At 44.4% G+C, this 26209-nt stretch overlaps 3 protein-coding genes across 6 annotated transcripts; 1 reads left to right on the forward strand and 2 right to left on the reverse strand.

The window, feature by feature from the left end:
- Positions 1-774: 774 nt before the first annotated feature.
- Positions 775-5646, reverse strand: spag7 (sperm associated antigen 7). Its single transcript, XM_076022058.1, has 7 exons — positions 5479-5646; positions 4604-4671; positions 4385-4473; positions 3968-4052; positions 2863-2952; positions 2279-2435; positions 775-1475 (listed from the first exon to the last, which is right to left on the reverse strand). Exons 1-7 carry the CDS (start codon positions 5561-5563, stop codon positions 1348-1350), a joined length of 702 nt encoding a protein of 233 aa, XP_075878173.1. The 5' UTR covers positions 5564-5646; the 3' UTR covers positions 775-1347.
- A 1896-nt stretch (positions 5647-7542) lies between these two features.
- Positions 7543-8563, forward strand: defbl2 (defensin, beta-like 2). Its single transcript, XM_076022059.1, has 3 exons — positions 7543-7639; positions 8017-8134; positions 8235-8563. The coding sequence occupies exons 1-3, from the start codon at positions 7582-7584 to the stop codon at positions 8254-8256; spliced, it is 198 nt and encodes a 65-aa protein (XP_075878174.1). The 5' UTR covers positions 7543-7581; the 3' UTR covers positions 8257-8563.
- A 3697-nt stretch (positions 8564-12260) lies between these two features.
- Positions 12261-25564, reverse strand: mepcea (methylphosphate capping enzyme a). 4 transcript variants are annotated; one of them, XM_076022064.1, is made up of 6 exons: positions 25207-25564; positions 22611-23783; positions 21364-21995; positions 15400-15618; positions 14892-15015; positions 12261-14015 (listed from the first exon to the last, which is right to left on the reverse strand). In XM_076022064.1, exons 2-6 carry the CDS (start codon positions 23749-23751, stop codon positions 13981-13983), a joined length of 2151 nt encoding a protein of 716 aa, XP_075878179.1. In that variant the 5' UTR covers positions 23752-23783; positions 25207-25564; the 3' UTR covers positions 12261-13980. The 4 variants fall into 4 exon arrangements, with proteins under 4 accessions (XP_075878179.1, XP_075878175.1, XP_075878177.1 ...); XM_076022060.1 differs by having other exon boundaries at positions 25001-25564; XM_076022062.1 differs by having other exon boundaries at positions 24920-25564.
- Positions 25565-26209: the final 645 nt, after the last annotated feature.

Genomic DNA, 26209 nt, shown 5'->3' on the forward strand with positions numbered 1-26209 from the left:
CCGCCAGGTAGCCTCAGCAGCCACTAACAGCCGCCAGGTCGCCTCAGCAGCCACTAACAGCCGCCAGGTCGCCTCAGCAGCCACTAACAGCCGCCAGGTCGCCTCAGCAGCCACTAACAGCCGCCAGGTAGCCTCAGCAGCCACTAAGAGCCGCCAGGTAGCCTCAGCAGCCACTAACAGCCGCCAGGTAGCCTCAGCAGCCACTAAGAGCCGCCAGGTCGCCTCAGCAGCCACGAACAGCCGCCAGGTAGCCTCAGTAGCCACTAACAGCCGCCAGGTCGCCTCAGCAGCCACTAACAGCCGCCAGGTAGCCTCAGCAGCCACTAACAGCCGCCAGGTCGCCTCAGCAGCCACTAACAGCCGCCAGGTCGCCTCAGCAGCCACTAACAGCCGCCAGGTAGCCTCAGCAGCCACTAACAGCCGCCAGGTCGCCTCAGCAGCCACTAACAGCCGCCAGGTAGCCTCAGCAGCCACTAACAGCCGCCAGGTCGCCTCAGCAGCCACTAACAGCCGCCAGGTAGCCTCAGCAGCCACTAACAGCCGCCAGGTCGCCTCAGCAGCCACTAACAGCCGCCAGGTAGCCTCAGCAGCCACTAACAGCCGCCAGGTCGCCTCAGCAGCCACTAACAGCCGCCAGGTAGCCTCAGCAGCCACTAACAGCCGCCAGGTAGCCTCAGCAGCCACTAACAGCCGCCAGGTCGCCTCAGCAGCCACTAACAGCCGCCAGGTCGCCTCAGCAGCCACTAACAGCCGCCAGGTAGCCTCAACAGCTCACAAATGTGCACATGTAAAAACACTGGTTCATTCATTCCTAAAGCCCAAAAACTGTATTTTCTAAAATATATGTATGTGTGTGTGTGTCCACACACACACACACACACACACACACACACACACACACACACACACACACACACGTAAGAATTTGGAATCTGGGTAATAACACTAATGACAAAAAAAGACACAGACGTTCAGCCCACACATTCTCCAAAACGCAGCAGCAGGTGCACAGCCTGACCTCAGCTCACTAATAGTCAATACTTGAATGATGAAAATGCCACCTTTACAACTGTAAATGCACGTCTAAATTAAACATTTTCATCTTTGCTGACACTTTAAAAAAAAAAAAAAAAAAAAAAAAAAGGAGATCACATGAAATTCTGTTTGTCACTACCAGTGGGTGATGGGACATTGACAGCGAGCGACCCACCTGATGCACCTCCACCAAAAGTCATGTCATATAACTTACACTCATAATATTGCATTAAGGAGGATAAAAGAGTATGTGCGCTGGTCACACACTCCCTCCCACACAAACACAAACAAACGACACAACACAGCCGAGCCTCAGGAGCTGTTGCTGCCGCCACCAGGTGGCGCCATTGCCGTGTCGTCCTGCTTCAGACGTTTCTTTGCTCGGATTTCGTTCATGGCTTCCTCGATGGAGCGCGTGTCCCTCTTGTTGGCCACCGGCACTGAGGGAGGGAAACACACCCGAGAGGAGGTTAATAACGTTGATTATCATGGATTATTCATGACATACTGATACTGGGAGACGGATGAGCCTACGTGAGCGTGATTGTCTATATGTATATATGTCTACATATATATACATATATATACATACGTATATATATGTATATATATATATATATGTATATACGCATGTATATATACATGTTTATATATATGTATATATATATATATGTATATAGATATATGTATATATACATGTTTATATATATGTATATATATATATATGTATATAGATATATGTATATATATGTATATATATATGTATATATGTATATATATATATATATGTATATATGTATATATATATACATGTACGTATATATATATATATATATATATATATATATATATATATATATATATATATATATATATATATATACATATATATATATATATATATATATATATATATATACACACACACATACATACATACACACATACATATATACACACATACACATACATATACACACACACACACACACACACACACACACACACACACACACACGGTGTATGTTTTCGTTTTGGTGTTTTTGGAATTTTGCATCTTTACATTTTCTTTCTAGATTATTTTATGTCATGGAATTGTTTCATAGCAGTTAGGCAGCCTTGTCAAATGAAATAATGTTGAAATAAAAAAATAATTAAAGACAGAGGAGGGGGAGGAGGGGGAGGAGGAGGAGTAGGGGGACCAGGAGGGAGGAAGAGCGACTGGGCCTGGAGCTTCACCCACCGCAGCCGTAGGCACTGTTGGCCTCCAGCGTGTGCGCCGCATCTTTGGCTGCCGAGGTGCCGATCAGGTGACTGTACTTGTCTCTGTAGTTGGAGTTTGGACACGTCTCCGCTTTCTTCGTCTGACTGGACACAGATTCTTCCAGTGCTGCTTGTTCCTGAATCAAAAATGTTGTACCATGAAATGTCAGAGGGATGCCCAAACTTTTGCATACCACTGTGTATATGAGAATCATTCGGAAAACCAAATGATTTTCATTGTACTGCCATTATACACTTATATTAACTGCCATAATAGACTTTTATTAATGTATTTATGGGCAGTGCGTTAAGCTTTTACCAATATAAAAATCATAAATGAAGCCAAATATTACACACTGGACCTTTAAAGCTCATAAGAGGCTTTAGACCAAGGCAGTGAGAACAGAGAGGATAGAACAACTGGCTCCACAAGACTGTTCCACACAATGTGCACGTGTTGTTTTCCAGCTGTTTGACGTGTGCAGGTCCACCCGGTGTGTGACAGGTTCATGGTCCGGAGGACCTCGTCAAATAGAAGCATCAGCTTTGAGCATCCAGCCTTACTTTGAGCCTACGTCGCTGCTCCGCCAGTTTCGGATCCCACTCCTCTCCGTTGCGATAGGCTTCCAGCTCCTCGTCTGATGGAGCGAATTCCTGCCACAGCACAGACAAAAATGCCTACGTTATTTCAAAATAAAGGCGTTGTGAGACAAAGTAAAACCCACCACTAGGGCTGGTCGATATGACGATATATATCAGGGGTGGCCAAACTTTATTTGCAACGGGCCACATGACCGACCTGCATCGCGTCGGCGGGCCACGAAAGTTTCGTTGGGGGGGGTGGGGGCCGTAGTTTGGCCATGCCTGCTATACATGGTCTGGACGATAGAACATGTCTATCGTTTATCATGAAGCTCTATGGAGTACATCGCAGTGTCGCAAAACACGCTTTTCGGCAGTATTTTACGTCACCGACGCACCATTTGGGCAAGCCAAGACACGCTGCAGTGTTGACAACTTGCCGACTTTCTCGCTAAATCTGGCGAGAATTCTTTGTCAGAAGCGGCGAGCGACAAATCGAGCGACTTTTCCCGGCGTTATTTTTTGTGGGCCGACGACGAAGCACGCATCGTTCCTCCGCAGTTCCTGTTCTCAGGCCCTGTTTGCACTTGGTCACTTGTTTGGACTTTTGACTTAAAGGTCCAGTGTGTAAAAAAATAGCTTGATTTATGGTTTTGATATTGGTAATAGTTTAACTTACTGCCCATAAATACATTCAGAAGTGTATACTCGCAATACAATAAAAGTGTTCCCATACATATAAAAATACAGAGAGCAACAAGGGTCTTGTTCCGAGTTAGCTGCCATCCTGCACCACCATTATTCATTAAGCCCTCCTGACCGTGAACTAAATAGCCAAACGCACTGTCAGACGGGCTTCCTAAAAAAATTGAACACACTGGACATTGAAGTTCAAATATTTGACGACCAACTGAGTGGAATCGAATCAACAATGATTCAAAAAATTAAAGTGCAAGAAAAACCGGGAAAAAGACAAAAAGGAGGACGAGCACTTCATCTGGAAACATGTTGAGACAAAACAAGATGCACCCCTTCTTTTAATAAGGCCACATCACATGGTGCCTAATCAAAAACAAAACATTCGTACCTTCTTGAACAGCATGACGTAACGGCTCTCTTCATCCTCCCCGAAGGAAAAGGAAGTCAGGCCAGCTACTTCTGCAACATCGTGGCTGGAGAGGAAATGGGAAATTAAAATCACTAATCCATCCATCTTCCATACCCTCTTCTTCCCGAGCTCAGGGTCACGGTGGGTCTGCTGGAGCCTATCCCAGCTGTCTTAGGGTGAAGGCAGGGTGACACCCTGGACAAGTGGCCAGTTCATCGCAGGGCCACATAGACACAGACAACCATGCACACTCACATGCACACCTGCAGACAATTTAGAATTTCCAATTCACCTCACATGCATGTTTTTGGAGTGTGCGAGGAAGTGATAAAGCTGTTGTGCTTCCTGAATGAATTGTGGGCGCTCATGCAGGCCACTGAGATACAGACTACTTACAGTATACTTCTTTCCAGTTTCCCCATCGGATTGTATTTCTGTTTCTGCCGCGAGCTGTCCTGAATGAAAGCCGAAACCTCTTTCTCCATCTGCTCAAATTCACACACGATTAAACAACGAGAAAAGTGAACATAAGCAATGAGAACTATAAGATGTACAATGATGAAGTCTAAAACAGTCGGTGATATTCATAGCACAGAGTGACATGTTGTATCTCACCTTTTTCCTGAACGTTGCCTTCTTTCTTTTCTCCTCCTCCTCCATCTTCTTGAGTCTCGCAGCTTGTTCTTCAGAGAGAGGGAATGAAGAATGAAGAAGTTTTTCATTGGTTTGTATTACATGGAATTTCAACATTTCTGACACATTGTTTCAAAGTGATCTTGATTGTCCATGTTTAGGTCACGGAGAAGTACTTGTCATTGGATGTCTGTTTTTCCAACTATCTCACAGCTGTCTCACAAAAAAAAAGAAGACGATGCGTCCCACTCCAACCAGACTTTATAGCAGTTTTATAATTAGATGGTATAGAAATTAGTATTTCCTATATTTATTCACATACGGTGATATACTAGTACACACACACACACACACACACACACACACACACACACACACACACACACACACACACACACACACACACACGTTCACAGAGAGACAAACAACTAAACCTGATACAAAATCAACCCCTGTTGGGGCGCTTTGAAAGAAACGAAAGTCGAGACGAGTCAGATGGACGCTGCAGACAGAACAAATACAACACAACAACTTCACCAATAGGTGTCGCTACTATCTGGCAAAATGCGTTCGACTGGCTCGACGGACAGACAGGAGTCGACAGAGTCGCTGTCGCCGAGACACGGCGGCAAGACTTTTGGTTCAGTTCTATTTCAAATGTTTAAAGTGAGACCTATAACCGCTTACGTGAAACGAGCAAGCAAACCCGAGACGACGGCGTTAACGTGAGAGCTCGACCGACCAATGACAATAGCAGGAATGTCCTCGTAGCCGGTCAGTCGCTAGTGTTAAACCACGGAAGTCGTTTAGAGCGACTATTTAAAACTTTTATTTTGGTGTAGCATGACGTTCCGTACCTCGAGCCTTCCGGCGGCTCTCTTGATCGCCGACGGTCGGAGGCTTCTCCATCGAGTTTAGGATCGAACCCAGGAGGTCCGCCATCTTGCAGTGAGAGGGGCGCCGGGCCGCGCTGTTGTCGTAGTCGGTCGGTCGACTGCGGCGGCGACGGCGGCTGTTACGACAGACTGCGCATGCCCGCCGAGCTCGGCGAGGGCTTGGCGGGAGGCGCGCGCAACCGCCACCGGAAGCCAACTCTTCTGAAGCTATTAAAAAAAGAGAGACGACGTCGAGCAATAAAAGCTTTTGTGTGCGTGTGTGTGTGTGTGTGTGTGTGTGTGTGTGTGTGTGTGTGTGTGTGTGTGTGTTCTTTAATTTAACAGTGATAGCAAGAACAAGAGACTGCGGCGTACTACATGGTTCTTTTTTTGTTTTTGTTTTTAAATTAATTGGCCTATTTTATTTTTTGTTATTATTAATTGTCTCGTTTTTGAATTGCGTTTAAAGGATTGAAGTGCTTTGAAGTGTTGTTGCCTAATTTAATGACTTAAATGATAGAGCCAATATGGCCCTGCTGCCAATGACAAGCGATCAATATATTTCAGCAATGAATTTCATGGAGCAGGGAGGCAAAACGCAACTTCTTGTCTTAAATGTTTAGATTTATAGATTTATTTAGATAAGTTTTTTTTTCTTTTTTTTTTTTTAATCCTCAGCCATGACACGACCCTGCAACCAATTTTAAACCATTTCGGTTCATGGTTCCAGACAGTCTCAAACCCTCACATCAGACCACAAGTAGCATGCGATTACAAAAGTCAAGAGACAAAAACAAAAGAAATGCACGTGTGCTTGTCTGGTGGAGTCACCGTATTGTCAAGAAAATCCATAATTTAACAATTTTAAATTTCTGTAGAATGCCGTTTTCACAAATTAAATTGAGGTTGTGTAATCGATGACTAAGTTCAGAGTGCGTCGTTTTTTTCTGCTCAGCGTACTTTGGGGGAAAGCTGTTGAGGTCAGTGGTTAGTTAAAGGAGCATTCCAATTCAATGCTCACATGTGGTGCTAGTTTCAAGCGACTTTTGGGCTAGAAGAAAACATACATTGTTTAGTCAAGATGCTGTTGTGTATACTTACACACATGGGAATGCAGACCTGCATCTTATTTAAATACAGGTGCAATAAAACACTTATTTATAAACACTTCTTTTTAAACACTCCTGAAAATAATTTTTGTATATTTAATTCATGTCTTCTTTTTTTTTGTTGTTGCTGCTTTTAGTTCTCTTTGCACTGTACATGCTACTTTAAATGTCCCTAATGTGAGATTAAATAAGGGCATTCTTATTCTTATTCCCACATTTTAGCACTAGGGGGCACGCTGTACAAGCTTATTCCTGGGAGGGCTGCGCCTCGTGTTGTTATTGTTTGGCAACACAATCCTGCCCGTGACACTGTAGCGGCGTGTTTTGTGCAGTTTGATTGTGGTTTCACAGCATCAGCAATAGCACAAACACTATGGCCATTTTTCAGATGAGGGCAGCCCAGCGCTAGAACAGAGGGCAGCCCATTAAAAACACTGCGACAGACAGACAGACAGACACACACACACACACACACACACACACACACACACACACACACACACACACACTGTGGCTTGTTTTTTTTAAAGGAGGCCCTTGCGGTGGCGTGTGTATCTATGTGTTCTTGCCTCTGTTCCAGATATAGAGGCGTATGTAAGTACAATAGCAAAGAGCTTTTATTTTATTTTTTTCACATGACTTTCTGAAAATACATTATTATAACTACTGCCAGGGAAAAAGATGTTTTGCACAATAGCGTAGCAGGGAAAAACAGTACTTTGCTGTTTTAAAATAAAATGAAAAGCTAAACCCTCAGTCAATTCAATTTCTCAAGAGCTTGTTGATTATGGACCACCGCGAGGTATACTGACAGCCCTGACCTTCATCCCTCAGTCTGCTGCTCTCATCCAGCAAACACTTGTTATTGTGATTTTGGAAGCGGGCACGACGGACTCCTCCCCCGCGGTTTTAAAAGCTGTATAAATGCAGCATCAGCCTGTCCACAACAGTGTCTGAAAGCTTGTGGTGCCCAGACATGAAGGGACTAAGCTTGGTTCTCCTTGTGCTTCTCCTGATGCTCGCAGCTGGGGAGGGTAAGCAAACGGATATGCTCATTTTCATTCCAGTGTGACGTCAAATCAATATACATATACATATATATATCTATATATATATAGATATATCTATATCTATATAGATATAGATATAGATATAGATATACATACATATATATATATTTGACCAAATATCAAAGCACAATTGCAGTCATAGCTTGATATTCACAGCCTGCTTTTTGATGACTCCATGATTATAATAGTTCAAATAACGATGGTATGGAACTAGAAAATGTAATTGTTTTCTACAGTGTGTAGGAAAATCAAGTGTGTTCTTGAAAAGGCCTGTCTGCTAAATTGTCATTGCCATTCACGTCAAAAGTTATTCACACTTTGTCATTGTGTCGATTGAAAAGTCCAAGGGAACGATCCAGAGATGCAGTACTACACGTGCGGGTATAGAGGACTCTGCAGGCGGTTCTGCTATGCTCAGGAGTACATCGTGGGCCATCACGGTTGCCCCCGGCGATACAGGTAGGGCAACCCCGAGACAATGGCGGAGGAGTGATCAGTCTCAGAGGGGGTTAGAAATGAGTGAGACTGACACCAGTGTTGTATTTTTCGCTCATTTTAGGTGCTGTGCGACGCGGTCTTAGCAATGGTTGCGACGGAATGATCCCTGGGAGATTGTCAACCAGCACAGAGGCCGACGACGAGCTTCAATTCGCAGCACAGTTGTTGATTTAACATCCCGGCCAAAGATTGGACCTGTCCTGAAACCCTAACATGCTAAAGAATCTGAACGTGAGACAGACTTTATTTAGGTTTCTCACTGACATGCTGATGTTAGAATTAAAGCTCTCGGTAAACAAATTCCTGTTTGGAAATTTGAATTTTAAACAAACTTTCTTTTCCATAAAACACTGTGTTGCAAATAATAAATGCTCAGACATGAATGATCAATGCTTTGTGTGTGTCGGAAGTGTTGTGTGTAGATGTGGGTCTCCTCCATCTGTACCGGATTTACTTCACTCGTCGGCAGAGGTGGCAAAAGAATTCACATTCTGTACGCAAGGAAAAGTATGGATACTTGTGTAAAGAAAATACTCTGGTAAAAGTAACAGAACTGAATATTATACAGTTTTATATATATCTACCCAACTATATGACACGATATGAACTATGGCTCCACTTCAAGCAACAACAACTATGGTAATAGATGAATTATTTTTAACATCATTTGCAATTTTTAAACAAACACCATGTTTTTACAATGTAAGGAGTTGAAAGTACAGATATTTGTGTACAAATGTAGAGAGTCAAAGTAAAATGTTGTCAGTGGAAAAAAAACAACTCAAGTAAAGTACAGATACCTGAAAAGGTTACTGAAGTGCAGTCACAAAGTATTTGTACCACTCCCACTGTGCTGGATTGAGAAACAAACACTAGTGTAGGTGGTCCGTGGTGAGTTTGACCTGACGGGAGGAAACTACCAGCAGGGAGAGTCCAGCATGCTTTGGCTCAGCACTGGCCACCGCCAGCGGACAATGACGGTCAAGTGAGCGAAACCCCCCAAACAGCTGCGATGGAGCCGAGCTTTTGTGAATGAAGTGCTAATGTCTCGCTAATGTCCCAGTGTGTTGGGTGATTTCACCATTCTGTCTGTCCCAGACGACATTGTCTGTCTGGGACAGACAGACGACCAGTGTCACCGGTCGCTGCCAGTCAGTCAGTCAGTCAGTCAGCCAGTCAGTCAGTCAATCGCTGCCAAGCAAAATTCAATGTCATATTGGTTCCTGTCTTTGCTTAGCCACACGTCTCTGTGTGGGACCCTTGTTTTTTTGTTTTCAAAAAACCAAGTCAGGGTTAATGTTTTCCAGTCCTGCACTGCCAAATCTTGATGGCTATATAACAGCGTTTCTCAACGGGTGGGTCGTGGAGCTGTTTTGATTGGGTCATGGCTTCGAGGGGGAGGCCCCCTCCCCCCTTTTATTAAAGGGATTAAAAAAAAATATATAAACATATATCATATACATATTTATATGAAATTGATTTAAAAAAAGAAACTGCCCCTGAGTGTGCGTGTGTGTGTGTATACATATATATATATATATGTATATATATATATATATATACATATATAAATATACACATGTGTGTATGTGTGTGTATCTATATGTATATATTTGTGTGTGCGTGTTCATATGTATATATGTTCTATTGTAGAACTTGCCAAAAATCGGATAGTCATATAATGAAAATGTTGGGCATTCAACAATTTCAATAATTTATCTAGTAAGTGGGCTAGAGTTTTTATTTTTTGTGGGATAAATTTGAGTGCTGTGGAATAAATTTAGGCTTCGACTTCATGATTGGGGAAAAAAATTGGGTCCTGAGACTCCATCAGTTGAGAAAAACTGCAGTATCACATTAAAACACTGATCCATAGTTAGTCCACGACGCTTGAGAAAGGTTGAGTGTGTAAACATTTTTTCGCGTTTCGTATTCAGGCCACTGTTCGACGGGCTTCCTTAAAGAATGGCAGCTAACTAGGAGAAAGACCTTTATTGCGCTATGAGAACTGTTCCAAGGGTAGAAAAACCAAATTACTTTTATTGTACTGCGAGTATACACTTTTATTACAGTATTCATGGGCAGTATGTTAAGCTTTTACCAATCTAAAAATCGTAAAATAAAGCCAAAAATACTTTTACACACTGGACCTTTAAAGGGACGGATGCTATTTGTAAACACAGCCACTGCATTGTGCCCTGCATTGTCATCTGGGGTGAATCTCTGTGCTATTCAGAGAGCAACAGCGTGACCGAACCACAAAGGGGTCTGAAATCCCGCGAACGTGTTTACAGGCCTCTGTCTGTCTTCACAAAGCTCAGAGTGACAACTTGACAGTGAGGAGCCGCGCAGAGGCTGCACACCCGTGTTGTTGGCACAATGTTTTTTTTGTTTTGTTTTTTTTTAATGTTTTTGTAAAATCAGCCAAAAAAAAAAAACAATCCAAAAGTGGCATACTTATATTATAAAGCTAGTACAAGATAAATAAATCAGGAGGACAGGTGTTATTGTTACCAAATAAAGGTAAATGATGAAAGATGTGAAACTAAATTATTATTTTTTGCTGGTTTCTGACAATTGCATTTTTGTCTCTGAAGTCTCCAGAAAAGATCATCTTTTTCTTTTGTGCTGTAGAAAAAACAAACAAACAAACATGCCCTTCATGATATCACAAAGGGCACGGGAAGTAATTTGCTGTAATTAGGCCAATTTCCCCACTGTATGTGGGATTAATAAAGACTTCTATTCTATTCTACTTCATTTCAACAGGAGGCTAAAATGGAGCGTTAGCCACCTAGCAGTAAACAGAGGGCTAAATATGTTGCTGTCAACATATGTATAATTATTCAAATGTTGACAATGACAATTGACAACTGATCACTGACAATTAATCATGGTCCAACCTCCAACCTGCTGTTGTTCAGTTCATTAGACTCTTTCTGACTTGATTGACTTCATTTCAAGCAGGTTCTTGACATTCAATCGAGAGCTGAATTTCAGCGTAATTAACCTCGAGAACCTAGAGAATCATCTTCTCATCTTCTTTTCCCAGTTCCCCAGTTGTGTTCTGTTCTATTACAAAACATACGCAGTGCATGGTTGATTAAGTACTGCAACAACAGCAGGCAGAAGAAGGGTTGAAGGGGTTTTCTTGGTGGTTGTAATCAATATGAAGCACCACATTTTCTTGAGTTGGTTGCAGATTTTTTAGCACAGAAAAATGTCGACTTGATGTTGCAAGTTTACAACCATGAGCTGGAGCTGTGTTCAAAACATTTTAGATCAGGGGTGGGCAAACTTTTTGACTAGTGGGCCACACAATGAGTTCTAAAATGTGACAGAGGGGGCGGAGCAGGAGCGGATGGATGGAGTGTTATTTTGTTTTGGCGACCCACCTCATAAGAGGAAAAAAATATAGAATGGGATACGTAGAAAACATGTGCTTAAATGTCAATTGAAAATAAGAGAAAGGAAATTATAACAAAATGTGTGTCTTTGAAACCCCATGGTATTTAACTCTTTATTGACTCTCAAATTGCTGAAAAAATTGCTGAAATACAGCTATTTTATTACCTATTTTTTTTTTACTATTAATATCACTCCTTCAAATTCGCTGAGCTGGATAAAAGCTTAACAGGCCACATATGGCCCCTGGGCCATACTTTGCCCATGCCTGTTTTAGCCTCACTGAGTGTTTTAATATAGACAAAGGCTGATGGAAAATGTATTTTAATATCATTCCCTAAATAGGAGGAAATTTTGTAAGCCTAAAACATTTTAATGTGGTGAAATGAGGATGTAGCAGCAACAACAACAAGTCTACTTTCAAATAGTTTATAAAAAAAAAATAAAATAAAGGGCCAGTATAACAATCCATGAGCCTGTTGGGACAGAGCAACAGCAAAAAAGAAAACAGGATCACACAGTGCACCGACTCAATGACCTGCTAGAGTTGGATTAGCATTCTCATTTCTAAATTGGCAGCAAACACCTGAAAAGAAGACACAGAAAAAAAAAAAATTCCACTCAAGGGGGAAACAAATTATCAAAGCAGTTCCGAACCTGGAAAAAAAACTGACAACAGCAATTTGACAATTCCTCAATTTATTTACACTGATCATCACTCCTTCCAATAGAAACCTCCATTGTCCTTCACGCCACATGATGGCAAATGCTGCTTGGAACCTTCCATTCTTGATCACTTTCACTTTAAAATGAATTTTGTGCCTCAGACACTTTTGAGTGAAATGTAGATACGCAGCAGCAATCAATAATAAAAACACAAAATACAATCAACAGGACTTTTAACACCTGCAAAGTCCAGCTTGTCCACGCTGGGTCAAAAGCAAAAGGTGGCAAATATATTTTTTTATAATTGAGGGGGGAAAACAGAGCAGTTCAGCAATTTTGGCCTTTGTTTGATTTTCAATTGAGTCAAGGGTTTACGGATGCGTGATATGTGCTTGGAAATAATATATCCTAGAAATGTTTGGCGATCCTGATTCATAAATCAAAGATATTCCTCAGTGCCGACGAGACTTCCAACAATTAATTCATTGATGAGTAATCCTACTGTAGCACCACCTGGCTCTAGTTCATCCAGTCATCATCTGATCCTTCAGGGTTACTCTGAAGAAGCTGAATGCTGAGATCAACAGGTAAACTCGGCTTATGGCTGATCTGTCAGCGTGGGAGAAACTCTGCTGGCTGCTGTTGAAACTCAAAGGCGCTGACTTGATCCCACAGGTTTGTAGTCCACTTGAACCCTGATGTTGCTTCACACAGCAGAACCACACCTTTGAATTATGACTTTTTTTTTTTAAAAAAAGAGATTTTCAGTGAGGGTTTGGGCTGAGAACGACGCTGAGGCTGTTGCTGTGCATCAGCATCACTGTTAGTGGTGATGACGACGTGGAGCATGATGTTAATCCTTGTGAGAACTATATTTTTCATACTCACGCTGTGAATTGAAACTGGAGGGCTGTAGTGCAAATATGGGCTAAAGATTTATCGTGGGACAAACAGCAGCACCTTGCTGTAGTTTGGATGTGGCTAATTTTATTTATTCATTTTAAAGAAATGTCTGTATTACACTTTCCAGTGTTAACTAGGCAGCCTTAACACAATGACACCCGCTGCAAGACGATATCAGTGGCGGCAATAAGGCTGAAAACGTGAGATGACCAGATTGACTGGATTAAGGCGTCGCACTCTGCTGCTCACAATTAGCAAACACGAAGCTGCCAGCGCTACTTTTTTCCAGTCCTGTGTATTCGATTAATTTGTGTCCGCGTCACGCATCACATCGCATTGCATCACATGGGATTCGGTATCGGACGACTTGTCGGGTTGACGTGGTGGTGGCGTGTAACAAAGATATCAAAGTAGGAACTCAAGACCAAAGATATTAGAAGAAATGAGCATCAGAGTGAGACCTTGTCTACATCAAAGACAGTCTGAGGAGCAGCCAGGCAGCCAGCTTCCTCCATTACAGTGTCAATAAACCACAATGATTTGTGTACAATGTGAGTTCACCACATCTTTCCCTTTAAGAATGTATAAAGTCTGACAGGATCCTGGGTTCCTGGCTGCCCAGGTCTCGTCTCCAACGCACTCAAAGTGCTGGTCCCATCTTCCATTCATTGTATTTCATCTTCATCTTCAGCGTGTGTCAGGCCAGAGCGACACATTCAGGAGCCTCCTCTCAGTCTGGGGTCAGCTAGCTGGCTGGCTGGCTGGCTGAAATGGACGTCTGGCGGTACGCAGCTTCAACTGCTCACGTCCATCGACCTTTTGGGAAGGAGAGGTCACTTGGAGAACAAGTAGATTGGCCTCTGGAAACCTAATTGAGATTTAGAAAAGGTAAGAAAAAAAGAAGGTGAAATCGAGCTACCATTGCAGTTTAAAGCAGTGTTTCTCAACTGGTGGGTTGGGACCCAAAAGTGGGTCACGTAGCTGTTTTGATTAGGTTGCGGCTTTGTGGGCTTTTAAAAGGGATTTTAAAATACGTATGTAAATATTTATAGAGAAAATGTTGGACATTTATTTTGCAGGACACACAATTCAATTCAATAATTTATTTACTAGACACGGTAGAGTGAGGGCTCGCATTTTTATTTTTGTGGCATAAATTTTGGTCGCAACGTCATGATAAGGAAAAAAAGAACTGTGGGTCCCGAGACTACACAGTTGAGAACAATTGGCTTAAAGGTCCAATGTGTAATATTTGGAGATGCCAAAGAAGAAACAGCAGCATCAAGTGGTTACATTTTAGATTGCAGCGCCTTTCACTAGCTCTCTCCCCCTCATGAGCTTGCCAGGGAACTACGGTGGCCTTCGCACACAAACCTGGATACTTAGTACTATGTTGGTTTATTTGAAGATGGGAGCAGTCACCCCAATTACAGAATGTGCTGTCAGGTGACCTGGATTGTCTGGGAGCAAGACCCTCCCCCCACCCCCACCCCCTTCTCTCTCTCTCTCTCTCTCTCTCTCTCTCTCTCTCTCTCTCTCTCTCTCTCTCTCTCTCTCTCTCTCTCTCTCTCTCTCTCTCTCTCTCTCTCTCTCTCTCTCTCTCTCTATCTATATAGGTACACATAGGAAAACCAAATTACTTTTATTGCACTGCAAGTATACACTTTTATGAAGAAATGTATGAGCAGTATGTTAAGTTATTACAAATATAAAAATAATACATTAAGTCAAATAAGTGAATTACCTCTCATTGAACACTTGGGGGCCCCAAGGTACTCGAAACTGGTGAAGCCCACCTCAGTGGTGAGGTATGATGGAAACTGGTCGGGCTTCAGGCGGATGCTGTGGTAGTTCTTGCTAATATTGTCCTGTCAAGACAGAACAATACAAGGGTTGAAGGCTTTCAGGTTAAAAATAACAAGAAATAAAAAGTAAAAACAAAAAAAAAAACCATAAGATATATAAAACATATAAAATTATATACTTTTAATAGACAAAAAAAAGAGTCTAATAATTGTATATATTTAAAAATAAAATAATAATAGACTTTATTTATTTAAGTGCCTTTCTCAATACTCAACCACACTTTACAAAGGTAAAACAAATGCAAGAAAGCAACAGATAATAGCTACTGGAGATGGGCGATATGGACAAATTTTTTTTTATTGACAACGATAAAAGTGACGATAAAAAATATAGAACAATTCAATGGGTCCCATTCAGTTACATACAAAAAAAAATCTCTTTCTCACCGTCAGCTTCTTCCTGCGGACGTAGGACTCCCAAGGCTGCGGCTCCAGCAGGAACAGGCCTCCCGGCCGCAGGTGCTTGAAGACCCTCTTGAAGAGTCGCCTGAGGCCACCGTCCCCCCAGTTCAGGTGGACCCACTTGGTCACGCTCAGGCACATGATAACGTCGTACTCTGGCCGCTGAGTCAGCACCAGGTGATCGCTGTCCAGGACGTAATTCGCCTAGAAATATTCAAAGATTTTGGTTAAATTTTCAATGCCAAAATTACAGACATCACAATTACCACCACAATTATTACATACATATACTACCATACATCAACTAAACAACAACACAAAACAAAAAACAGAACAAAAGAGCACATCACAGCTACACAGACCGGGGTGGGGGTGGGGGGATGGGGGGTGTTTAAACATCAGGATTATCTGATGCAGGCAAAGAAAGTTCCTCACTGAAATATTCCATAAATGGCTGCCACACATTGTAAAATTTCTCTGTACAGCCTTGAGGAGTATCTCAATTTCTCCAGCTTTAAATTGGCCATTACTTCCTCAAGCCAGCGTTTACGTGTTGGAGTATTAGAGCTTTTCCAGTTGACAAGAATCCATTTCCTGGCAAGAAGTGTAAGAAAAGCAGCCATTTTTGCTTGATTTGCTGAGAGTGTGACCTCTTGTGGCGAGGCTCCAAATATTGCCATAGTTGGATTGGGGTTGATCCTTTTCTTGCAAACATAGGAGACGCTACTAAAGATAGACAGCCAGAAGGAGCTCAACTTCGACCAAAACATATGGCCGAGGGTGGCCTCTGTCAGGTGACACTTTTCACAGGTTGGGTCTACAGTTGCATACAGTTTAGCTAACCTGCTGCGGGAGAGGTGAAGTCTGTGAAATACCGTAAACCAGGGGTGTCAAACATACGGCCCGCGGGCCGGATCAGGCGAGCAAACTCTTTTCTTCCGGCCCGCGAGATGATTTAGCAAAATATAAAAACTGCAATTTATCAGTGAAAGAAAGTGCCGTTCTAAATGTGGCCACTTGGTGTCGCAATATCATTTCTGCTTCGCAAACAAACTCAATACTGGGGCTGAGCAAACCGGCACAAGTACAGCCACTCAGGTCTCCTATTGGCTACTCTCATTGCCCCAGAACGTCTCCTATTGGCTACCCATATTGCCCCAAAACGTCGCCTATTGGCTGCCCTCATTGCCTCAGAACGTCTCCTATTGGCTACCCTCATTGCCTCAGAATGTCTCCTATTGGCTGCCCTCATTGCCTCAGAACGTCTCCTATTGGCTACCCTCATTGCCTCAGAACGTCTCCTATTGGCTACCCTCATTGCCTCAGAACGTCTCCTATTGGCTACCCTCATTGCCCCAAAATGTCTCTGTCGAAACAGACAAGGTGATGCAGAGCAGTGTTGCCAACTTGGCGACTTTCTCCCCCCCAAAAAGTTGCTATTCTCCCCATACCGACTTTTTTTTTTTTTTTTTTTTTTTTGTCAAAAGCGACTTGCGACAAATCTAGCGACTTTTCCTGGTGTTGTTACGTTGCAATCAAGTGCAAATGGTCAATTATGCAAATTAGACGATGACGTCATTTGGCGACTTCTACCGACTTTCAGGACAGCCAATAGTGACTTTCCTTACTGAGGAGTTGGCAACACTGGTGCAGAGTGCTCAAAGAACACGGACAAAGTAAAACAAAGAGAACAACTGGAAGTTGTTGTTATTTTTACGTTATTATTACCATACCACGATTTTACCGGTCCGGCCCACTTGGGAAGAGATTTTCCTCTATGTGGCCCGTGATGAACCAAAATCAGTTTGACACTCCTGCCTTAAACTGAATTAGGCTGTGTCTGATACAGATAGAGGAAGTGTTAGTCTGGTATCTGGTATCTGCAGGTTGAGATCCTCCTCCCATTTAGTCTTTCTATGATGGAGAGATGGAGCTGATGTACTTTGAATTAAATCATATACAAATGAAACAAAGCCTTTTGTTCGTGGATCCCTTTCAACACAGTCGTGGATCCAACCTTTCTCAATGTCTTGTAGGCAAGGGGAAAAGCTAATTTTAATGTCATTTCCAATCTGCAGATATCTGCAAAAAAGGAGTGTTCGGAAGGCCAAAACGCACCTTTACGTAATCAAATGATATAAAGTGGCCATCTTTAAAGAAATCCTTTACACATAAGAGACCTCTACTTTTCCACAGCTTAAATGCTTATACTGTTTCTTATTTCCAAAATGTACTCTGAATTGTGACCAGATTCAAAGGGAGTTCCCAATGTTTTATTTGAATTATTTGTGTGGTAACGCTTGCTCATTGGCAGGGGAGCGTGCCAAGGCAGCCAGTGAGTTCGGCCAGCTACAGTGTTGTTCCATAAGTAACCACTCTGGTGCCTCACGTTCAAGGATGTCAGATGTCCAATATGAAAGAGCGTGAAGGTTAGCTGCCCAGTAACAGTGCTGAACCTCCATTTTCCTTGGGTCTCTCTAAAAAGGTTCGCCTAATTCGTGGCACAGTTTTGTTCCATGTAAAAGTTGATATGTATTTATTCATTTCAGTAAAGAATGCTTTGGGGATGAATATGGGGATTGTCTGAAAAAGAAATAAAGGTAATCTATTCTGGAGTAAGATTGATGGGCCTCCAGGCATCTAATATTTTATATATCTGTAAAAGGGAGTTGATATAAGTTGCGGACCCGCTCAGGCCTAGAAGATAGAGTGATGGCGAGTGAAGTGATAGAAAAAACAAAACAAAAGGAACAGCCTTTTTGATTTCCTGTTTGGACTGCTTCCCCACCAAGTCTCCTATTGGCTGTCTTGTCATCAATTGTATTCTAATCAAATTCATCTTTCCAGTGCAAGTATGACGATAGAGGAGTTTATGTTGAGGGAAAATTTGAAAATGATACTGAAAGCTTCATTTTCCTGGTGATGGTATTAAATATGACAAAATATTTGCTCATGTTAAAGCTGTTTTTTGAAGGAAGCCCTCCTGACAGTGGCCTAAATATGAAATACTTTCTTAAATACCAGGGCTTCCTTAGAAATTTTACATACTGGACCTTTAAGTCACATTGGATCGCTTCCAACGTTCGTCTGCAAAAATCTCAGATACCCTTGGACAGTTCTACGAAGACTGCACAGTTTGACAGTGTTTCACATCCATTGGTTCAAGTACTTGGGAGCCCTTCTTGTTCTAGAAAATGTCCATCTCGAGATGAAGGCGGGCTGCTAGCTTCTCCATCACATAGACCCCCTTCACTCTCTCCTGCCACTAAGAAAGGAGAAAGTTGAATTCCAACCGCATTATGCCGGAGAATGAGAATTCCGACTTCAGTCGGAGTAACGCGTTTACATCGACTTCATTTGTAAACAGATTAAGCTAGTAATTGTTTTGTTTTTTTCCGAGTGCCATGTAAATGTACTGACTGAGGTTGGGTAGGGAGGAGCACTTTCAACCGCAGTAGGGTTGTCATCATTCCCGCCATTACCAATAGGACATTTCTTGAATGCAGCTTCCTAATTGAAGCCGTTCTTTGGCAATCAAAACTGCAAAAACGACTTTGTCAAGAGGTTTCAAGGCAGACAGCGAGTTTTAACATTTCAAGGCGAGTCTGATTCTGCAGGACATGCAAACAAGTTCAGCAGGAAGTTGGGATGTGCTGATACGGTGCCATACTTTTGGTCCTCCTGGTGCAGCACACTGTCATATCTGCTGGTGTCTACCTGGAACCTTTCCGCTCATTCACGCATCATTTCTCCAGTGTGTTACTTCTAGCAACACGTTCATTGTTAGTTCGGCTCCACGGTGTGAAAAAAAGACGCGTGGGTGACTCTGGTGTCTAGTAATCATCATCATCATCATCATCATCATCATCGGTAAATACCATGCTGGATCAGCTGTTGTAAGAGTCTTAATGTTAGCAGTGGTTCTCAAGTGGTGGAGTGGAAACGCTGATCTTAGGACTCACATCGAGTGTCATCTCTGAATTTTATGTTTTGTTTTTGACTGTCATGAGGAGGAGGAGGAAGAGCGTCCTCGTGGAGTCTGCCTACAACAGAGTTGGTGAGACGCGACAAGGCCACCGGAGAGGATCGAAAAGAACACACAGTTCCTATTAAAAAACGAGCGCTCGCAGTCAGTTGCAGCATTTCAAGCCGTCAGGCTCCAAATCCGGAGCCAATAGTGAGCGAATGGGTTGGTAACAATGCTACTGAACACAACTGACCGGAGGAAAGTAACACACACACACACACACACACGCACACACACACACACACACACACGCACACACACACACACACACACACACACACACACACACACACACACACACACACACACACACACACACACACACACACACACACACTTCTAAAACAGAGGGTGACGTATTCTGTTCATTTCCATTTGACTGAAGTGAAGCATATGTGGTAATTGGCTGTATAAACTTCATTAGTGTCAGTGGCCTCAGTTCACACTGATGAAATGGAAATGAGTCATAAAATGGGACAGGCTGTAACGCCACTGAGGACCGTAATGAGGAAAATGATGGTTATAGACTGGGCTAACAGCGAATACATCACCATTTCTATCTATTATTAATATAATTAATGTATATTATCGGCTCCAGCTGACCCCTGTGACCCTCAGTGCAGGAAGAAGCAGGTATTGAAAACGGATGGATGGACGGACGGCTATTTCACAGAATAAAAAAATGAACATAATATACAAAAATATGTATTTTACTTGAGAACATTCATTCCTCAGTCATCTCGGAAGACTGTATCCTGCTATTCGGCAGCTGGCCGACTCAAAGAATTCTTCACGACTGGCCACTCCCACACTGCCAGGGCTCTTCCAGCTCGGAGCCTCGTCAATGTGGCAGCAGCCAGACGAAATGTTTACCAAGGCTACGAGTGAACATTCTGTCATCCCTCCTACTTTTCACACCTCCTGGTTAGAGGCCTTCTTTTGGCATGTCGGGGGGGGGGGGGCGGGCGGGGGGGGGGGCCTTTTCGAGAAACACGAATTCAGTGAGATTTTAATTCTATAAACAGGGAATTCCACTCCATTTCATTGGCTTAGAGTTAGAATTCAAGGATAATATTCAATTTCCTGGCATGGTCGTAACATCTGCTGCTCATATGAGCCGTTGGCTCTAATCAAACTGACTGTGCTGCGACGACGCTGCTCCTAGTTTAGAGCTGAACCCAGTTCCCATTATCATCTGTTTCCAAGGAAAACAAGTGGGAGCAAAACAACATTTACAACAACAACATCAAGTCCTTGTGTAGTCCTCCTGTCAGTCAGTCAGTCAGACAGTCCGTCCGTCCGTCCGTGCTGAGTTGTTCCAGGAACACGTAATCTAGTTTCCTGCAGTGCATTTTAAAACCGTGGCCACTAAGTGCTCTGCATAACTATCTGCATTTCTATATTTGAATTATTTATTCATAAACATCTTGATATCTATATCTATACTGTGAGAGCGCTGTATGTACTTGGTTGTTCTATCTCTACCTATCTCTACAATTTTTGGATTTCCTTTTCATTCCAACAGAAAGGTCAAAACAGATGAGCGCCCTCTAGAGGTATGCTCTACATTTCTTCCTACAGGGGGAGAAATGTAGCCACTGTTGTCCCCTGCTGCTCTGGAGGGTTCAATTGGGTTTCTCTTGATTGTACCAATCGCTTTGAGATGCCTTTGGATGTGACCTTTGTGAGCTTTACAAATAAAAGTCGATTGATTGATTGATTGATTGATTGATTGATTGACTGATTGATAATCCTTGCCACCCAGGCTTTTCCCGACGAGATGTACATCCAGACATGGAGCGAAAAAAGGTGCGTCGCTGAAAGATTTAGACTTTTAGTCTTTGACTCACAGTGACAGTCGGTTGGTCGGTCGCTCTACATGATTTGACGGTCAAATGCTGACGATGAAGGTCAAGTCTTACCTTGATGAAGGACACGTTGCAAGGGAACTCCCCGGGTTTGGCGGCGGGCGTCTCTGCGAGGGGGGGGGCAGCGATGGGCCCCCTGGAGATCCTCAGGGAGACAGGAAAGGAGCAGCTCACAGAGTGGCCAGCAGGGGGCGGACGGCAGTCTTCCTGCTCCAGGTCCTCAGAGTGGTCGTCCTGCTGCTGGGGCGCCGTCTCAGCCTGGTGACCCGAGTCATCGTGGTGGTGGAGGTGGTTCTCCTCCTCCTTGTTGCCATTGCGTTCCTCCTGCTTTGTGCACTGGGTGGCGCTGCGGGCCTCCTGGGTCTGCACCTCAGACAGGTAGTGCCTGATGTTCTTGCGGGCGGCGTGGATGAGGCCGCCGTCGATGTCCAGGCCCAGGATGCGGGCGGGCCGCAGCCTCTTGGCCACGTAGAGGGTGAGGTGGCCCGAGTTGCAGCCCAGGTCCAGGACCTCCTTCCCCTCGAACCACTCGGGTCGCAGCAGGCGCACGCGCGGGTCCTCGCTGTTGCTGGGATTGCGGTAGCCGTAGTACTTGTTGTAGTTCCCAAACTGGAATTTCTTCTTCTGCTGCTGCTGCTGCTGCTGCTGCTGCGGGTACTGGCGACCCCCAGGTCCAGTTCTCCTGGCTGCGTGAGAGCAAGATTCAAGATTCAAGAACATTATTAGTCACATTTTGCTCATTAGGTGTGCAGTGAAATGTAAACGTGGCAATGAGCTAAAAAACAGCAACATTCACAGTGCAGAAAGAGCAGTAGGAACAATCTAGATCAGGCGTGGGCAAACTACGGCCCGCAGAATTTGAAGAAATTATATTAATAGCAAAAAGGGTTATAAAATAGCTGCATTTCAACCATTTTTCAGTGCTTTAAGAGACATTTCAAGAAAGAGCTGAATACTGCCGGGCTTCAAAGACACATGTCTAATTATGCTTTTGCTCATTTTCAATAGAAATTAAAGCTCATGTTTTCTATCCCATATCCCATAATATATTTTTTTCTCTTATGAGGTGGGTCACCAAAACACTCCATCCATCTGCTCCTGCTCTGACCCCACCAACACTTCCATTTACAACCAATATTTTTTAATACAAAAGAAGCACACCATTCACAAAAGGCACTCATTTTGGAAAAATGTGTGTGTGTGTGTGTGTGTGTGTGTGTGTGTGTGTGTGTGTGTGTGTGTGTGTGTGTGTGTGTGTGCGCACTGGGAGCTGCTGGCTGCTGCTCCTCCATCGTTCCCACCTTTGTCTCCTGCTCCGGACCACCTTAACGGAGGCTGCGTGGCCGGCTGCTCGGTTTTGCCTGAGTTGCGCCGACGCTTGCGTCGACCCCCATGCTGACCGGCACCCCCTGGAGGCCAGGGGGCAGAAGAAGGGGTGGATTCAGGCAGTGCTACCACCGCTGCTGCTGCTGCTGCTGCTGCTGCTGCTCCTGCTGCTGCTCCTGCTGCCTCCTCGGCTGAGCAGCGCTCCCTGGAATCCTGACCCGATCCCGAGGGACCGCTTGAGTCTTTGCCGAGGTTGTGTGGCGGCAGTGGCGGCGCCGTAGACACGCCTTCACTTCCACCTGCTTCCAAAAGAGTGACGTGCGCAGCTGTAGCTCCTTCTCCTCCTCCTCCTCCTCCTCCTCCTCCACCAACTCCACCACCTCCTCCTCCTCCTCCAGCTCCACCTCCTCCTCCGTGGTGCCTGTTGCGGTGTCTCCTCCGGCCACCGCCACCGCCGCCCCTGGCGGGCGCAACAAGCACGCTGGCGTCATCAGCGGCACCGCCGTTAAGGTTGAGCGGGTCGGTGATGTCACGGGGTATCAGGATCTCCACCGGCTCGCGGCTCCTGGCCGGCAGCGGCGACGACTTGGGTGTCTCGGCGTTCAGTGCCCGGCTCACCTCCTCGTCCAGCAGGCTATTGAGATTGAGTGGGTCGTTGATGTTGCCGCCCAGGTAGAAGTTAGTGGGCAGCAGCGAGTCGCTCTCCGAGTTGGCCCGGCGCCGCCGCTTGCCCCATGCGTGCGGGTGCTTGAAGGCCGAGTTGGCCGTGTTGCGGCGCTTCATTAGCCTGGAGCTACTGGTGGTGCTCATCTGCTGCTGCTGCTGCTGCTGCTGCTGCGGCTGCGGCTGCGGCTGTGGCTGCTGCTGCTGCGGCTGCTGCAGCTGCTCCTGCGTGGAGAGATGGAATGGATTCCTGCGGTGGTTGGGCTCACTGCCCCTGCTGCCGGACCTCCACCCATGGCCAGTTTGATTGGGGACGGGACAAGCAGCTGAGTCAAAATCCGGAGTAGCGGCGGCGGCACCGTAGCCCCCTATGGTGCATTCAGAGAGCTGCAGGGAAGACGCCGGGCTGGCCTGCGGGCTGCCAGTTTTCACCGTGTCCTCGTCGACAGACATCGCACTCTGTGAGCATGGAAATGATCCTGGACCTGCGTGGTGAGGAGGAAAAAACACACACCTTGAGATGTTGTGTGTGTGGCTTCAGAATGAAGCATTTCACTACCACAATATTTTCAATACAAGTGCAATCACACTTGTTTATTGTTATTATTATTAGTGGTAGTAGTAGTACGAATAATAATAAATGTATTATATGTCATTTGTATAACATATTTGTATGCATGCATTTTATTTCTTTTTAGTTCACTATTTGCACTCTTTTTTTTAAATTCTTCTCTTTGCACTGTACATGCTGCTATAACTATGCAAATTCCCACAATGTGGGATAAATAAAGTCATTCCCCCCCACCCCAATAAGTGCAGTGCAACTGAAAAAAGTGTGTTCGTATTGCTTTTGCTCAAATTTCAATAGCAATGCCACTTTTTTTACAGAACGGTTATATTACGACTGCTCTCCAATACCAATACCGAGGCCACTACACGTTGTAGAATTTGCTATTTGGCATGTTGTGGTATCGCTACATATTTCAATAGCATGAGTAGAGTACTCAAATCCTGGTATCGGTACCAATACCTGATACTGGTATTGGTATTTGTGCATCCCTAGTGTTACATTGTTGTCATGGTGGGATCAGTGTAAGTTTACGAAGCACACACAGATAACCACAAGCCTGATCCCTGGTTCAGTGTGTCCACGCGCTCTCCCTTCCTTCCTCCTTTTCTCCCTTCCTTCCTTCCTTCCTTCCTTCTTTTCTTCCTTCCTTCCTTCAACAGCAATAACAAGTCTTTCGGCAGAGCCCCGCAGTGACTGGACTCTAGCACCATCAGGACGCAGACACAACACTCGAATCGGATCCCCTCGTAGGGGGGGTCAGGAAACTAGAGAAAGGAAAAAAGTTCACCAGTTGTCCCTGGTGCTGAACACTTACTACTCAGTTAGCCAGCCAGCCAGCCAGCTAGCTTCTAGCTTCACTCTATCGCGGGCCAAAGGCAAACGTCGACTTAACGCTCAGGTTCCACTCTGGCCAAAAAGCGTCATTACACAAATACCCAAGTACGCACCACGACGTGCTGCTGCTGCTGCTGCTGCTGCTGCTGTTCCTCCTCCTGCTGCTGCTGCCCGAGCCGCCTCAAAACACAATCCACGAGCCACACACTCCCTTACGGCAGCGAGACTATGAACCAGTCGGAGCTGCAGTCGCGTTCTATCACCGGCGGAGTGCCCCCATCAGAGAGCCGTTCTTACCTCACAGTTCTCTCCGCCTCCGGCCGGACTGTCACCTCCGTAGCACTCTCCCTCCACTCCACTTCAAGCTAGCGTTAGCCTAGCTAGTAGCAAGTTAGCACACACGCACTTGTGTGTGCGCGCGCGCGCGCTCACACACTAGAGCGTTTGTTCCTACGTCAACACAACGGCGACAAGGCACCGCAAGCACGCCCGCACACACTCACTGCGGGCCGTTCCGTTCCGTGCTATTACGCGGCACTAAGCCAGCGGCGGCTAACAGTCTCCCTGGCGACCCCTCCGGTCAACTTGTGCTCGGCCGCGGACGGAGCAGGTTGGTTGGGCAGGTCAATTTGCCTCAGCTCGCTTATAGCAAAGGCGGTATGGCGGAGCATCCGGGCTCCTGGAGCTGCATGTAAAATCCCCAAGATGACTGAGGCAGCTGGGACCAGGGACTGGGAGGAGGACAAACTCCATCCACACGATAATAATCACAACTAGTCGTGACTCTGCAGGCCACCAACTGCAGCAGGCTTCATTCCTGACGGACGGAGTCGTTTATTTGAGTGCGACAGTAATTTTGAGGTTTCCCGTCTCACAATGCAATATGAATCAATGCGTGCAGAAGTGAAGTGAAAGAAGAACAAACATTGACGGGGGTGGGGGCAGTGGTGGGATGACGTCATTTCTTAAGTTTATTCCTGGGAACAGTGTGTGTTTATATATATATATATATATATATATATATGTATATATATATATATATATATATATATATATATATATATATATATATATATATATATATATATATATATATATATATATATATATATATATATATATATATATATATATAGGGAGAGAGAGACCTCAACCACAATTGCACAAGCGGGAGTATTTGTGTTGATGACCAAACAGCCTCTTTTTCACTTTAGGTACAAACACATGACATTCTACTCATCAACTCGAGTTGAGATCTCTTCATTTGTTTATGGTGTAGAAAAGCCCAGTGGACAGCATGATGACTCTAAAAATAATACGATCCAAAACAATTAGAAACACTTTTGCACCTGTGGGGCCTATAGCTAATTGAGCTGTGCTGTTCTGTACCCTCCTCTGTTGTTCTGCCGTGATGAATGTTTCCTCAGGACAAACTCAACTGTAGTTCATTAAAAAAAAAATCCCCACATCTTTTCCCACAGGCAGCACCAAGACACCTGTTTTTGG

The sequence above is a fragment of the Nelusetta ayraudi genome, unplaced genomic scaffold, assembly GCF_046127955.1.
Source record: "Nelusetta ayraudi isolate G7.1 ecotype Tasmania unplaced genomic scaffold, CSIRO-AGI_Nayr_v1 ptg000011l, whole genome shotgun sequence".
Classification (NCBI taxonomy): Eukaryota; Metazoa; Chordata; class Actinopteri; order Tetraodontiformes; family Monacanthidae; genus Nelusetta; species Nelusetta ayraudi.

Coding starts and splice junctions, on each gene's coding strand:
- defbl2 (XM_076022059.1), top strand. CDS start 7,582: ATGAAGGGACTAAGCTTGGTTCTCCTTGTGCTTCTCCTGATGCTCGCA. Junction 7,640..8,016: donor GATGCTCGCAGCTGGGGAGG/GTAAGCAAACGG, acceptor TCGATTGAAAAG/TCCAAGGGAACGATCCAGAG. Junction 8,135..8,234: donor GGTTGCCCCCGGCGATACAG/GTAGGGCAACCC, acceptor CGCTCATTTTAG/GTGCTGTGCGACGCGGTCTT.
- mepcea (XM_076022064.1), bottom strand. CDS start 23,751: ATGTCTGTCGACGAGGACACGGTGAAAACTGGCAGCCCGCAGGCCAGC. Junction 21,996..22,610: donor GTCCGGAGCAGGAGACAAAG/GTGGGAACGATG, acceptor GCTCTCACGCAG/CCAGGAGAACTGGACCTGGG. Junction 15,016..15,399: donor TCCGCAGGAAGAAGCTGACG/GTGAGAAAGAGA, acceptor CTGTCTTGACAG/GACAATATTAGCAAGAACTA.
- spag7 (XM_076022058.1), bottom strand. CDS start 5,563: ATGGCGGACCTCCTGGGTTCGATCCTAAACTCGATGGAGAAGCCTCCG. Junction 2,953..3,967: donor ACGTCATGCTGTTCAAGAAG/GTACGAATGTTT, acceptor GTGCTGTGGCAG/GAATTCGCTCCATCAGACGA. Junction 2,436..2,862: donor AGCAGCGACGTAGGCTCAAA/GTAAGGCTGGAT, acceptor TTTTTGATTCAG/GAACAAGCAGCACTGGAAGA.